Here is a 15,762-nt window from a genome sequence, read left to right as displayed (position 1 = left end):
AATACGTCAGTTGTTTTATTAATTTATGCTGTTGTTCTTGTGTCACTATGACACGTTTGATTGCGCCTCATGTGTTGATGCTCCATCACATGTTTTAAAGCTATTACACGGTGAATGTTGAAGTGGAGCATGACTTTTGAAATTTACATTGTAGATTAAATTACAATATTTGCCAGAGATCTGTCAGATCTTCCAGCCTTGAACTACTCTGCATTTCTTCCACAGTTCCTCAATTGTTGGTCTCAGTGAAATTGAGCAGAGTGAGATGTTTTCTTAGTGTCTCTTATACCCGCTTGGCTCCGCCCACCTCTTTGAAACGTCAGCAGCGCCAAACTTCAGGCTCCTTCTGGTGAAAATGACCACTGGTGTGGAGGAGCAGCGATGGAGGAAAGTTCACTCCATGACTGGAGTGATACCGCGGTCCAGACACGGACACCGAGCTGCTGCAATCCGGGAATTAATTATTGTTTTCGGCGGTGGAAACGAAGGGATTGCGGAGGACCTGCATGTTTACAACACTGGTAGGCTAACGTTAGCTGGGCGCTAACTAGCATGTTAGCGGCTAATGTTTTTAGCATGCTCGAGAGGGAAACGACCACACAGGCTAACAAGCCCTCCGCAAGGGACTGACGTTGTTTGTTAGAAACCAACTGAATTATACAATAATTTTAGGCACGATATTATGCGTTTATTCTTGTAAACTCTCCACTAAGCCGAACCGGGTGATGCTACTTCAGCTGGCTAACTTTAATAACTTTTTCTTCGATATCTAGTTGACGGTATCGTTAATTGTTATGCTAGCTGGCAAAACAGAAGGACGAGCTAGAAGCAGACTGAAGTAAGAGCTCACCACGTTTCTTTTGTTGTATTTTCAGCGTTTAACTGTATAATAATCAAAAAGGTATGTAAAATATGTAAGAAATAAATAAAGAAATAACTAATAAAGAAAACGAAGCCAGAAGAAGCTTTAAACTTGTTGTGTAGCTTTGAGTGCTAGCAGTGTTTGAAACTCATATTTGTATGCAGGTTTTGGTGTTTGCACTGAACAGAGATGGCCTGCCAAGAAATGAATACTCAGTTTTTATATATGTACAGCTGTTTATATCAGGGTAAAACAGTCATAAGGATATCATTTCTTTTGTAGTTATTCTTAAACACTCTATCGGCATTATTTTTACCTTGTTTTGCCCTGGATTATAACCAATCCAGTTGTTGTTAACTGTTGAAGTACCTTCAAAAGACCAATTCAACTCTTACAATGCAGTTTTTGAATTGTTCAAAAGTGACTGCAGTTCCCACATTGTGGCTGAAATGTCACTACTGAATCAGAATGACTTGATTTCATTCATGAGAGTTATATTTCAAAGTTCATAGCTCATAGGATAACTGTGAAAGCCACAATATCTTTATTTTAGATATACTATCCATCTGTAAATCATGTTAATTACAATCATATACAGCTTGACTATGGAAAAACACAATTATATTGCTGATAAACAGTAATTATCAGACCCAGTTACTCAATAATCTGCAAACATTTCTTTAGTCACAGTTATTTGGTTATATAAAGTTTGCAAGGACACACTTTTGCTACAACAGCAGACATAGTGTTCTGTGTTTGCACATTATGACTGCTTGACCCAGATAGGCAGCTCGACGTCTCTAAACTGGACTATTCACATATTATGTTGTAGAGGCCGTTGCACAGTAAGAATTAAAATTAAAAATGAGCCTAACAGTTTGTTGTATTAGTAGTCTAGTTAAGAGGGAGGGGTGATTCTACAGGTAATAAAAACTTAGTTACCGTACTGCATAGATGTTGTGTTTGTGAGGATTTCAAATGGAATGCATCAAGTATCTTAAAGCCATCTTTTTTTTCCGATGAGCTGACTGACCTGCCCATTCTTCCAGTCTCCAAGCAGTGGTTTCTGCCTGCAGTGAGGGGTGACATCCCACCAGGCTGCGCCGCCCATGGCTTCGTCTGTGAAGGCACCCGAATACTGGTCTTTGGTGGTATGGTCGAGTATGGGAAATACACCAACAGTCTCTATGAACTTCAGGTAATACTGCCACATTTCTTCAGCTGAGATTCTAACCCTGGTGCTGTTATGTAGATCAATTTAAAATCTCCTCCATCGTCCTCAGGCTAGTCGCTGGCTGTGGAAGAAGCTGAAGCCAAGAGCTCCCAGAAACGGATCTCCTCCCTGCCCTCGGATCGGACACAGCTTCACTCTTGCAGGCAATAAGTGTTACATGTTTGGAGGGTTGGCCAATGACAGTGAGGACCCCAATGGTAATGTACCAAGGTACTGAGCAAATGGATCTTTTCAGAGTTGTAAATGAACATGGCAGTAAGTTCATGTGTCTCTTTGATTGGTGGATATGAAGGTGATATGTAATGTGATCTGCATTCCACTTACTTGTGAGGTAACTGTCAACCAACTTGTCACTGCCAGTCTTGAGTCTGATTAACTCCTCTATGGACATGCAGAAGGGGCAGCTGCAGACACCATGGACGCGTAGTTATTAATATTGTACTAGTTTTGTAGTCCATTGGAGTCTCCTTGTAGGACTCCATTGCATACATGCACAGTATGTCACATCTACATTTCCCATGTATGAACACTATTGGTGAAAATGTGCACTGTTATCTTTGTAATGTTGATGCTTTAGACAAATTTTGGGCTGCAGACTGTTGTCTGTGAAGGGGTCCATGCAGACTTAGATCACCCTCATGTTCTTACAAATGTGGAAAATAGAATACTGGCCCCGTACTACTCTGTAAACCACTCAGAGGACTCTATCCTCACACGTGGAGTGGTCGAGCCTAGAAAGTAATTTAGAGATTACCAACTATGTATCCATGTTCTCTGCAGCTGTCTGTGTGAACATCAGTCAGGGAGCATAATCAAGGCTTGGCAGACACTTTACACTTGGAGAGAATTGCACTGAATTACCAAATGAGTACGAGATTAAAGTTGAGTTTCTTTTCTTTACAGAGTACTTATTAAAATGAAATGTTGATGAGTAGAAATCGATCCTTTAAGTCAAATATGGTTTTGTGACTTTGACTTTTACTATTTTTAGGTACCTGGAAGACTTCTATGAGTTGGAGCTGCAATCAGTATCAGGGGCTAAATGTTGGAACATCCCAGAGATGAAGGGCTGTGGTCCTACTGCTCGTGAGTCCCACACTGCAGTCGCCTACACTGGCCTCGGTTCCCCGAAGCTCTACATCTTTGGAGGGATGCAAGGATCCCGGCTAGATGACCTCTGGCAGCTTGATCTAGGTAGAAAGAAAAACTTTAGATGCTAATTGGACTTGACTGCTAAAGTCTGGTAGGTTATTTTATTTTTGCATATCCTTGTCGCTCTCTCTCCTTCAGACACTATGGTTTGGTCAATGCCTGAAACAAGGGGTTCCACACCACTTCCCAGAAGCCTTCACTCTGCCAGTGTCATCAGAAACAAGTAAAGGATTCATAAATATTGGCATCATATGTGTTGCACCATGTCCCAAAAGTTTGTTCTCCCCAGAAAAGCAAAGCTCAAAGACTGAATGTGGAATATAATCAATTTATTCAATAACCAGTATTTCCTCCTTTCACTTTGATCACAGTTTCCAGTCTTTACGGCATGGAATGTACGAGGTTCTTGAATGTGGATGGTTCTATATTCCCCCACTCCCCCACAGCCTAGAGTTGAGCTGTTTCATGGTGGTCGGTGGTGGACTGGTAAAGATGTGACTGTTCAGGATTCCCCAACAGTTCTCAGTTGGGTTGATGTCAGGGAGTTTTGTGTTCATTCCTCCTTAAAGCCAGAACACCATTGCTGAGTCATATGGATAGTGTGAGCAGGGGCACCATCTTGCATGAATACCAATTCTGAACATTTTCTGTTTAGTCACAGGCCCCAATTTTTTCCTCCTGGCCAAAACTGGAAGTAGAACATTTTCTAGAGAAAATCCAGTTCCCCCAGTCTTTTGGAGTCAGACTTTTGTACTTCTTTGCTTAAGCCAGTCTCCTCTCCTTTTGCAATTTGGTGAGTCGTGGGGTATGTTGCTTTCAGCCCCAAATGTTTCTGTTAAATAACGATGCACAGTGCTCTTAGAAAAGTCTTCTCCAAGATTTTTCGGCCTCTGACTGAGTTGCATGACTGGTGTTTTTTACCCTCAGCCTTTCTCATCAGATCTTTGGCTCGTGCCTTTAGGCCAGATGGACGTCCTGAGCGAGGTGAGTCTTTGAAGGATCTTCCTTTGTTGTACCTTTGCCACCACTTCTGCACCCAGTGGATACTTCTGCCAAGGGCTTGAGCTACCTGCTGATGAGTTTTTCCTGCATTTCGAAGAACAATGACCTGTGCACAGATCTCAGACTCTGAAAGATTAGCTTTTCCACACTTACTCTTGGCCGTGGTAACAACACTTCCAAAATTTGGTTGTGAGTGTAATTTATTTTGGTCAAGCAAGAAATGTATATATTGGGACCTGACAGTTGGGCGGGACAAACAAACAAGCAGTACTTGGTTGACCAGTTGTAACCCACTTTGGTGACAAACAATCAAATATGTTGTCCAGTGGAGAGAACAAACTTTTGGGACACGGTGTAGAGTGGATGTGTAGTTTGTATGTGACAACAAACCAGACTTACCTTCAGCAATTTTAAGTTCATAATGTGTCCGTCTGTCTGCAGGATGTTTGTCTTTGGGGGCTGGATTCCTGTTCCAGAGTCAGACAAACACATCGCTTTAGGAACCGAGTGGGTCTGCAGTAGCTCCTTAAGTGTACTCAACTTAGGTCAGTGTATCTCTGAAAATGTTACTGAAATGTCTTCCTTTTTTATGTTCTGAGTGTTTTTGTAAATGATGAGACCTAGAGGTGTGATGCTTTTTATAAATGTGACCCCTGGGTTGTCTGCGTCATTGACAGAGGCCTGCCAGTTCACTGTTGCCTGGTTTTCCTATTACAGACACGATGATCTGGCAGAATCTGGGCCCTGAGCAGCATGATGACCTGGAGTCCCAGCTCCAGAGCCAGGGACCACAGAGTGACGATCCATATGCCTGTATGCCCAGAGCCAGGGCCGGCCACTGCGCCACCACCATCGGGTCCAGGCTCTACATTTGGAGCGGCCGCGACGGATACCGTAAGAGCTGGAACTACCAGGTCTGCTGCAAAGACCTGTGGTACCTGGAGACAGGTGAGAAGTAGGAACACAGTGGTGACACCAGCATCTGTGCTGGAAAGTGGAGGAAAAGCAAGTCTGAAATTCTCTACTCTGTCTTCAGATCGACCAGCTATCCCAGAGGCAGTGTTGCTCATTAAGTCCACAGTCAGCATGCTTCATGTGGCGTGGCGCCCCCTGGCTGCAGCAGACTGCTACATCCTGCAGATCCAGCCTGTGTGTCCTCCCAGCACTGCCAGCAGCGGTCTGCTCGCCAAACCAGTTGATCCAACTGGAACAGATGGGCAGAATGGGAAGGACAAGCACCCTGCAGGTGAGAACGTTCAGTTATATCATCACTTTTTAAAATGTTTAATGAAGTTAGATGAAGGGTTTTCTCCGTAGAGCTGATGGGGGTTTGTAGAGAGAACGGCACAGGATGCAGCAAAAAAACAACAGATTCTGTGCCATTAAATAAATGAAGAGCAAATGCCATCAGCAGTGAGTCACTGGTTTGAATGTTAGCCAGCCTGGACGTTCATGTTGTTCCCCTGCTCTCTCTGCCAGTGTTTTCTGTCTCACTACGCTGTCACTTATATAAAGACAAGAAAAGCACTCAGAGAGCGCAGTACTCCGCCAAAGCTGTTCATTCCCCCATATGGCATTGTCAGAAATACAGCATTTGTTTATTAGTTATTGTCAGAAATCATAGCAACATAGAATGTGTCCATTTAATATAGATGTACCCACAAACAAAATGACCTTGCGCTGAGCACAGGTGTGTGTTATGCATGTGTACGTTATGTACGGATACTGAATCCCGTGAAATAAATAGGTAGCGGGTGGTGGAATGGATGGGACTCAGAAACACCCCCACAATTTAATTAATTGCTCCTTGTTTTAGTTCCAATGGATAAGCCCCGATAAGTCCTCAGCGGTGGATTTGTAGTAGGATCACAATCATGTGATCATCAGCAGGCAGCTGATGTAGTGTTCACTTGTTGTCATGGTTACAGTGATGCTGTGCTGCTATCTGGCAATGCTACAGAAATCTTTAACAAATCTGTGGATCCAGACTATAAGCTGCATCACTGCCAGAATCTAAACACTTTTCTGACACTGACATTGTTGTAATGGTGATGTTAACAACCAGAGAGAATGTTGTGTTGTTTCTGCCAAGTTTGTACGTTAACCAGATGATTATCCGTCAGGTTTTAAATTGCAGACATTTCTGAGTCAGAGGTAAATATGGACTAACTGTCTGACCTGTGTCTACCTCGGTTTAATATTGATCAATCACAAGTGATGTCACACTTGTGCTGTAATCACGAGTTCAGATGTCACACTGATGCAGCTGGTTGTAAGGAAATAGTGTCATTTCTTCCTTCCGGGTTCAAATGTCTTTTACCTTTTTAAATGTCTTCACCTTGAATGTATGTTTCATAACAGTTCTAAGTGGGTCCATTAAACCCTGGTGTAGAGCATACTGTAAAACCTTCCTCTGCTCTTTTGTCAGGCCTCCAAAGAGAAGCGTCAGCTCAGGTAGGTGTTGCAACTCAATTTGTAAATCTTATTACATGTTTGTACACCCATGTTCTGGCATCACATATACTGAACAAACACAGAAATGTCACTGCTATTGTCTTACAGCCTATTTGTTAAGTTGTTTTATGTGCTTTTTATGGTGTGGACTTTAGGGTTTGGGTGGAAATCAGACTGAGATTTCTGTTAAATCAGGACCATATTACCCAGAAGGAATCATGCATTATTTTAAAACTGACGGTTAGAACAAATAAGAATTCATTCTTGAATTTCAGGATGCTTCAGTGCAGCAGGACACTTCTTTCAAATTTTCAAATTGCTCAGGAGAAACCAAAGCAGAGGGAGGAAGGAATGCTGGGAGAGTCTCGGACGAGGAGCTGAAACACTGCAGTGAGTCTTGTTGTTAAGAGGCTGCTGCTTCACCCAGACTGACTTTAATGCTCCCACAAAGTTAATTGTAAAGCCCAAATAAACATTCTTACTCAGCCGTCCAGTCTGAGCTGTCCTTGTCCTCTCACTTCTGTTTCTCAGCTTTGATCCACTGACATCTTGACTCTGTCTTTCTGTGTTTGTTGTAGCTGCTGGACAGCAGCCATCAGTGACAGAAGTCTGCAGCTCAGCTCAGCACCAACCAGGTAACGATGATGCTCAAACTCATATACACTACCGTTCAAAAGTTTGGGGTCACCGAGACAATTTCATGTTTTCCATGAAAACTCACACTTTTATTCATGTGCTAACATAACTGCACAAAGGTTTTCTAATCATCAATGAGCCTTTCAACACCATTAGCTAACACAATGTAGCATTAGAACACAGGAGTGATGGTTGCTGGAAATGTTCCTCTGTACCCTTATGGAAATATTCCATTAAAAATCAGCTGTTTCCAGCTAGAATAGTCATTTACCACATTAACAATGTCTACACTGGATTTATCATTCATTTAATGCTATCTTCATGTAAAAAACTGCTTTTTTTTCAAAAATAAGGAGATTTCTAAGTGACCTCAAACTTTTGAGTGGTAGTGTATCAGTAATAAACCAGACAACAGTTGGCTGAGGATTTTAAAAAGTGTGAAGTTTGGGCACCCCTGTAGCTCAACAGGTTGAGCAGGTGATCCATGAACAGGGACTATAGTCTCCGATGCAGCGGTCATGGGTTAGAATCCGACCAATAGCCATTTACTACGTCTTTCCCCCAGTCCTCTCCCCATGTTTCCTGTCTCTCTCTTCAATGTGCACTATAATAAATGCAAAAATGCCAAAAAAAACAGTTTAAAATAAGTGTGACGTTCATGTGGATGTTCTTTGCGTCTTTACAGACAAACAGCTGGTTTCATCTGAGAAGACGACAGATCTCTACACCCACACAGATCAGGTCAGATCCACCTCTGAGCTGTAATGTTTTGACCATTAACTTGGTTTGTTTCAAACTAAAACTATAAACCGTCACCTCCAGGTTCTGCGTAATCCAGACGAGGCAGTGTGGTTTGATGTCGGTGTGTTCAAAACACTCTTCTCTGAGGTCAACCACTACTTTCTACCTGCTGATAGTGACCAGGTGACGTCAGCCGTCAGCAGCCGGACCTCCAATACTAAAGAGGTAAAAAACTGCACTTGATCTGTGTTAATATAGACACTATGTTCCTGACACTCAATCATACTACCATCTACTTATTGTTCTAGCTCATATAAACATGAATTTTTTTCAACAACACATCCTCTGTCCCTCCTCCATCAGCTCTTCTCCCAGAGGAAGCTGCCAGGGCCTCAGGACTACCAGAGCAGGGAGAAGCAGGATCTGTCTCCAGGTCAGACCTACAGGTTCAGGGTTGCCGGCATCAACTGCTTCGGTCAGGGCGACTTCAGCCCAGTCAGCGAGTTCAAGACTTGCCAGCCCGGTTTCCCTGGAGCGCCCTCTGCTGTCAGGATCACCAAGGTGACTTAGAGTGGAAAGCACATTTTACACTCCGTTCAATCCTGGTGTTGAGATGCATTTTTGAAGAAGCTTAAAGTACGTTACTTCACACCAGGCATTAGAAATGTGTCGAGTTGTGATCACATTCCACACTCGATATGAAACTATAAACATACAACGTTTCTGTATGCAAAAACCAAATGCGTTGTGCTGAAAATGAAAACAACCTGAGGGAGACATCAAAATTTAACCTTTCCTGCTGCCTCACTTTAATATGAAGCTGTTGGCGTACAAATGACAACATGCTTCCATTCTCACAGAGACAGACATTCACCCCCTTCCTCTGGCTGGAGTTGCTCTCAAAGTTTTCATTGCAGTGAGGTAAAGTCCATTGCTTTTCTGTGCAATGAATCATTGGCAAAAAAAAAATAAATTAGGTTTTTCTAATCAGATTAAAGCATAGTTTGTACACTTTGTGTGTGATGATATATCACAACAAAAAAGCAGAATTGGAGCTTTTTAATGTTGCTAATTTGTACATACCGAAGTAATCACGTCAGGAACTCAGACCAAAGTTTTCCCCACTGCTGCTCATCGGGTAAATAGATTATGAGGGCCGTATTATTTGATAACCCACCAGTGGGCAGTGGGGGAAACGCTTGCCTGGTTTGCCTCTTCTGCAAATAGACTGCTGTATGTGAACACTTAAGTGAATAAAATCATGACAGTATTTTCTGTTAGGCACTCATTGCAAATTTGTTGTAATTTCTAAGTCATGAAATATCCCACCATCATGGTCTGGATATGACCACATGTCAGAACAAGTCCCTACACAAATATGAAAACATCTCTCTTCTGCCAGCACAAGAAAAAAAATAGAACATTTTAAGAATACAGTGTTTTTCCCCCTTGATATAAAGGCTATTACATCAAATGATGGAAGACCTAGACTGCCTTGAGTATTCAGAAAAAAACAACCTGAATATTAGCCTATATAATCACAGAGACAAAAGCTTCAAAATGAATGGAGTGAAATGACCCTGAAATGAGGCTCATGTGGTTGATGTGGTCTAGGACACATTCCTGTACACATTACTGGAAGAATATGACTGCATGTGGTCTGAGCAAATCTCAGTGTGTCTGAGGATCATTTATGGCTTCACTTTTGATCAGATCACCCAGAATAAATATGAGGCTTGGTGTGAACAGAGCCTGAGACTCATAAAACAAGGGCACTTAACAGATTGTCTGGGGAACATGAGTTTACTTTGTTTATGAATACATTAGATGGATTTCAGAGTCATGCTATACTACATTTTACTTAGTTTTCTGTCTTACCTGGTTTCATTTTACTTTATAATTCTTTTCCTATATTGTTTCTGTGCAGGCCAATGATTCGGTCCACATCACCTGGGAGGCTCCGACGTCTCCGTCAGGCCGGATCCTGGAGTATTCCATGTACATGGCTGTGAGGAAGAGCCGCTCCAGCAGCTCAGAGCGGCCGGGTCAGATGGCCTTCATCCGGATCTACCGCGGCACCAAGACTTCCTGCTCTGTTAGCTCCACCCACCTGGACAACGCCCACATAGACAGCTCCGCCTCCAACCGGCCAGCCGTCGTCTTTCGCATCGCTGCTAAGAATGAACAAGGCTACGGCCCCGCAACGCAAATCCGCTGGATTCAAGGTAGAGGAGCTTCACTTTCCCGCTTGTTTCTACTCAGGCTGCAGCTATCGATTATTTTAGTAATCAATTATTCTGGCGATTAATCGAGTAACTGAATTCCATGTTTGGCATGCGTGTTACAGCATCAAAAGCAGAAGGGAACAGAAATAACCGTCCTGGTGGAACGTGGGTGGACAGCTGTGGTGTATGATACATATTAGTATAGTTCAGGAGTATTGTACGTATATAGTACAGTACAGGAGTATTCAACTAAAACTCAAAGCCATGGGAAATCCACATGTATTTAGTTGGTGATACAGAAATCACATAAGTATGTTTTTATGTTTGGTCCGTTTAAACTGCTGCTACTGCAGCTGATAGAACACGAATAAGAAAACTGATCAGTTTATTAGTATTTATTACAGAGAATATTCGATCAGTAACTTTAGTTTCACTTTGATTTGGCCACAAATTAAAATGATTTCCTTCATTATGAGACAGTGTCAGACCTACATGCACTTCAATACAATTTCATGTTTGAATATATGAAGTTTGATAGTTTTATTGTTCAACTGTCTGTTATCAATAATCAGCTGCATTGATTGGTAAAATAAATACATTAACACACGTTTAACAGTTTTCTACCAGCATTCCTGTCTTACATCATTTCCAGTTGCAGCTTTTTACCGTCATAAATTTTTATGTTCCTCATTGTTGTCCATTGAAACAACCTGTTGACTGAAGCAGCTGAACATGATCGGTTCATTTTGTGTAGAAAACGAGTCAAATGATGGTTAAATGCTTCTCTTTGTGTGTCAAGTTTGAAGCAGTAAGTTTGAGTTAACAAAGAAAGATGAAAACCTCCTTCATACCTGATAACTCTGACTGAGGGTTTAGTTTTTGTCGACTCACACAAAGAAAGTCTGACTGTGTTAAATTGTCTTCATAGTTGAGCCTCTGATCTGATCAACGCTGTAAACACTAGAAAAGCTGCACCTGTTAAAATAGAAGCGTCAAATTTAAAATCCCCTTATAATTTATTGATTATAGGTCCAGGTCCGTATAGGATGAAGTCTGGGTCCGGATTCCATCCACGGACTGCGGTCCACCAGTTAGTGACCTGGGGTCTAGTATGTAGTGGATTAGAAGAAGCCTCTATTTAGAGAATTTGGCCTCGAGGAATTTTAGAATTACTCGAATAGCTCGAGGAATCGTTTCAGCCCTCATTTCTACATTAAAATTATTTTTACGAGCAGATTTCAACCTCCAGTTTTTGTTTTTTAGATCCCATTAAAATGCGAACATCTGCATCCAAAGACAGCAGCGCCGATGCTGATCTGGATGCTGCTGACAGGTAACCACATGAAACTCTCATGTTTTCAGCTCATGTACTTTTAAACTGGACTTGTTTAACATTTTATTGAATTATTTCTATTTCTTCCTGCAGCTCCAGCTGAAACTGTTTGGACCAATGACTTCATGTCTGAAGAAAACTGTTCACTCAGGAAGTTGGCAACGTACGCCGCTCAAATATATATTTCCAAGATAGTTTTTTACAATTTATTTAATTTTTACCCTGTAAATACATTTCCACAGGATGTTTAACCACTTGGATATTTTAGTGAATAGATGTTTTTGTCAAAAGATGATAATATGTAATATGATGTAGAACAAACTACAGTTGATATCTATACAATATCTCTTTAGAGGCTGAAGTTGCCTTAGTGCTGACTTCACCACCCACTAATGCTTTTTATGACTGAAACACAGGTGGGAAGAAATGTTTCAAGGCCTCAGTCCATGATTTAAATCCATGTTTTATAGCTGAGCCCTTTTAGAGTCCCACAGATACAGGTGAAGTTATGAAATATCAGTAATGTAAACAGCAGAATGTTGTTCTGAAGTGTAACCAGGTTTGGTTTAGAATCTTTGTTCTTATGTTTCTCATTGTACTCAGCCATGTTGTCTGTACTCATTACATGTCTGCATCACTTTTCTTGGTTCATTTTTATTGTCATTAGTTCATTTATCTCATTATAATGTATCAGATCATTATCAGTCCATTTATTAGATAGTTAGAAAGCAATGTAGTCCTAATCCAAGATTATTTTTGATTTGAACAAAATGAGAGCACACTAAAGTTAACGATATTCATTTAATCACCTTCACATATAGAACGTATTTCATACAAAAATCAATGCAGTACAATTAACGATAGGTGAACACCACAGATAACACTAATGCCCTCTTATTAGGGTCCGAGCACCACGAAGTGGTGCGAGGAACCTATTGAAACCCTAGGAATTATTATTATTATTATTATTATTATTATTATTATTATTATTATTATACTTTTTTCTACGGACGGGGAAAACGCATTTTTGACGCCCTAAACATACACGAAAACGCATGAAAATCGCCACACACATCAGGACTGGCGAAAAATTTGATATTTTAGGGGAATGGCACGCGTGCGTGCCAAAATGGCTCAATAGCGCCCCCTAGAAAATTACGAAAATTCAGCCCCCGGACAGCGTTCGACCTAGACTTCTGAAATTCGGCACACATATGTAACTCATCAAGACGCACAAAAAAGCCTCTTGCATCATTACCCATAATGCAACAGGAAGTCGGCCATTTTGAATTATGAGTCATGTTTTGGACAATTTTGTGTCATTTTTGGACATTTTTTAAAATCTATAAACTCAAACAGCGTAACTCCAAGAGAGCTGAAATTTGGCCAGGATGTACTCCAATCACGGGTGATCAAAAGTTATCAAAACGCTCTGCAAAAGTCTGAAGGCGTGGAAATGGCGAGCCACGGAATGCGGCCATTTTGAAATATGATTCATATTTTGGACATTTTGTCATTTTTGGACATTTTAAAAAGCTATTAACTCAAACAGCGTAACCACGAGAGAGCTCAAATTTGGTCAGGATGGATACCAGTCATGGTTGATCAAAGGTTATCAAAATACTCTGCAACAGTCTGACAGTGTGGCCATGGTGACCAGCAGAATGCGGCCATTTTGGATGTCTCGCCATGAAACAGGAAGTGCTGTCTAACTAGCCTGGACATGCATCAATCTGCCTCAAACTTTACATGTGTGATCAGAGTCCAGCCCTAATCACATCCATAGGTCGATATAGACTCACTGTCATAGCACCACCTGGCGGCCATTTTGAATTTCTCGCCATGAAACAGGAAGTCATGTCTAACTAGCCTGTACATGCTCCAATTTGTCTGAAATTTTACATGTATGATCAGAGTCCGGCCCTAATCACATCTTTGTGGCACTTGGTGGCCATTTTGAATTCCTCGCCATTAAACAGGAAGTGCTGTCTTACTAGCCTGTACATGCTCCAATTTGTCTGAAATTTTACATGTATGATCAGAGTCCAGCCCTAATCACATCTTTGTGCCACTTGGCGGCCATTTTGGATTTCTCGCCATGAAACAGGAAGTGCTGTGTAACCAGCCTGTACATGCTCCAATCTGCCTGAAATTTTACATGTATGATCAGAGTCCGGCCCTAATCACATCTTTGCACCACTTGGCGGCCATTTTGGATTTCTCGCCATGAAACAGGAAGTGCTGTGTAAGTAGCCTGTACATGCTCCAATCTGCCTGAAACTTTACTCTCTCAGTTGCAGCGCCTCCTGGTGGATATGCGTGGGCCAGTCGGGCTGCTCGGATGCGAGGACCCGTCCAACGCTGCTTGCAGCTTTTGTTGGTTTAGTGGTTGGAAGTCAATAAAACATTAGCGTCAGTCAAATTGAATGTGTCAGTGGATGGAAGTGGTGGTTGCCTTGTGCTGCTCTTCACTTCACTGCAGCTCCATGGCTCCATCTGCTCGACGGACAGAAGTGCAGCAGCTGATGGCAGCTTCTTTGACCTCACGCTGCTGTCAGACCCCAGATTAGGGTTTATTTCAGATATATATAATAGAAAATAGTAATTAAAAAATAAGCTGATGTTGTATTTTTGCAGCAGTGAGTTTTACAGGGTTAAGAGCAACCAGTCAAAGGTTATTACTGAGGATTTTAAACAAAAACATTCAGGCAAACAGTTAACATCATAGGGTGCCTGACATGTTTGTTTTTTTTCCGGGTCGATACAGATTTTTTTTGTAATCAAGGAGATCAATAACCAAGATTTGGAATCACTACACATTTGCAGAAAAAATAAAGTTTTTGAACAGCACATAAAGTTAAGATAAAATTTAAATAATCACGAGTTGCAGCCTTTGCTTATTTATGTTTTACATGCTGAAGTTGTCCTTCAGTGTTTCATTGATCAGATTGTGCTGTGGGCAGGAACAAGATCAGAGGGAGGCAGCTGCAGCAGACCCAAAGTAGTTTCACATTCATTTATCTGATCAGATTTCAGGGGGCTTTTTTTTTTTTTTTTTTTTTTAAGAAATGGGACCAATAATTGAAAACATGCTAAATATCAGATGGGATCATTGGTGTCACAGGACATCTGCAGACACAGGTCAAAGATTACAAGGAGTTTATTTAACGAATGAAACTAAAACCAACACAGAAAGGATAACTAAACCAAGGTGAAAACAAAAAGGGGAAACCAGACTAATTGTAGGAGAAAGGTTCTGGTTTCAAAGTCTCTGGTCTGGCAGAGAGCGGAAGAATGAAGAACCGGGCCTTTGTGGATTAAGGTGATTGAGAACAGGTGAATCAACCCCCACACCTATGAGAGAGACGGATGGATGGATGGATGGATGGATAGACAGGTAGGGAGGTAGATGGACCATAGATAGATGGATGGATAGGTAGATTCTGCAGTGGGGAAATTTTCAGTGTGGCAGTAGCAGATAGGAAAAAAAGTAAAAAGAAAAGCAGCACTCAGTGCACAGATATAAATAGATGCTTTCTCCTTAGAGAAGAAATAGAAATGCTTGTAAAAAAAAAAAAAATCTTGTGAAATTGCACATATTGACTTATTTACATTTTATTGCAGTTACTTCATGGGTGATCTGAACTACTGGGAGCAGGTTTGATTGAACACAGTCTGACTGCTGCAGGAAGGAAGGACCTCCTTCAAACATCGTGGGTGAAGCAGTCTGTCCCTGAAGGAGCTGCCGGTGATGGTCCTGTTTCCTGCAGGGGGTGGGAGATGTCCTCCATGATAGACAACAGCTTTGTCATCATCCTCCTGTCTACCACCAGCCCAGGACAGAGCTTGCTTTCTTAACCAGTTTCTTTAGTCTCTTCCTGTCTGCAGCCGTGATGCTGCTGCTCCAGCAGACCACTCCATACAGGATGGCTGATACCACCACACAACCATAAAAGGTCCTCAGAATTGCTCCCTGCACCCCGAAGGACCTCAGTTTCCTGAGCAGGTGAAGTCTGTTCTGACCTTTCTTACACCGTGCGTTGGTGTTCTATCTCTAGACATGTTTGAATGTCTTTATCAATAAATGGTCAAACACATGTTGAGTGTCAGTTCAGCTCTTTGT

At 41.7% G+C, this 15,762-nt stretch overlaps 1 protein-coding gene across 2 annotated transcripts; it reads left to right on the top strand.

Moving 5' to 3' along the window:
• The first annotated feature begins 319 nt into the window (after positions 1-319).
• hcfc2 (host cell factor C2) lies at positions 320-12,281 on the top strand. 2 transcript variants are annotated; one of them, XM_023264888.3, is made up of 17 exons: positions 320-521; positions 1,912-2,060; positions 2,146-2,306; positions 3,088-3,290; positions 3,387-3,471; positions 4,692-4,795; positions 4,968-5,198; positions 5,287-5,496; positions 6,679-6,704; positions 6,980-7,094; positions 7,283-7,339; positions 8,026-8,081; positions 8,163-8,306; positions 8,445-8,642; positions 10,009-10,306; positions 11,570-11,639; positions 11,733-12,281. In XM_023264888.3, exons 1-17 carry the CDS (start codon positions 356-358, stop codon positions 11,740-11,742), a joined length of 2,283 nt encoding a protein of 760 aa, XP_023120656.2. In that variant the 5' UTR covers positions 320-355; the 3' UTR covers positions 11,743-12,281. The 2 variants fall into 2 exon arrangements, with proteins under 2 accessions (XP_023120656.2, XP_035801666.1); XM_035945773.2 differs by lacking the exon at positions 320-521 and adding an exon at positions 614-838.
• The last annotated feature ends 3,481 nt before the right edge of the window (positions 12,282-15,762 follow it).

Source organism: Amphiprion ocellaris, chromosome 21, assembly GCF_022539595.1.
Source record: "Amphiprion ocellaris isolate individual 3 ecotype Okinawa chromosome 21, ASM2253959v1, whole genome shotgun sequence".
In the NCBI taxonomy this organism is placed as follows: domain Eukaryota; kingdom Metazoa; phylum Chordata; class Actinopteri; family Pomacentridae; genus Amphiprion; species Amphiprion ocellaris.
This window is presented reverse-complemented; position numbering and strand designations above follow the sequence as displayed.

What these genes read in the sequence shown, in the direction of transcription:
- hcfc2 (XM_023264888.3), top strand. Translation starts at nt 356, where the DNA reads ATGACCACTGGTGTGGAGGAGCAGCGATGGAGGAAAGTTCACTCCATG. An exon ending in CTTAAGTGTACTCAACTTAG is followed by an intron (nt 4,796 to 4,967) that starts GTCAGTGTATCT and finishes TTCCTATTACAG; the next exon opens with ACACGATGATCTGGCAGAAT. An exon ending in CCTGTGGTACCTGGAGACAG is followed by an intron (nt 5,199 to 5,286) that starts GTGAGAAGTAGG and finishes CTCTGTCTTCAG; the next exon opens with ATCGACCAGCTATCCCAGAG.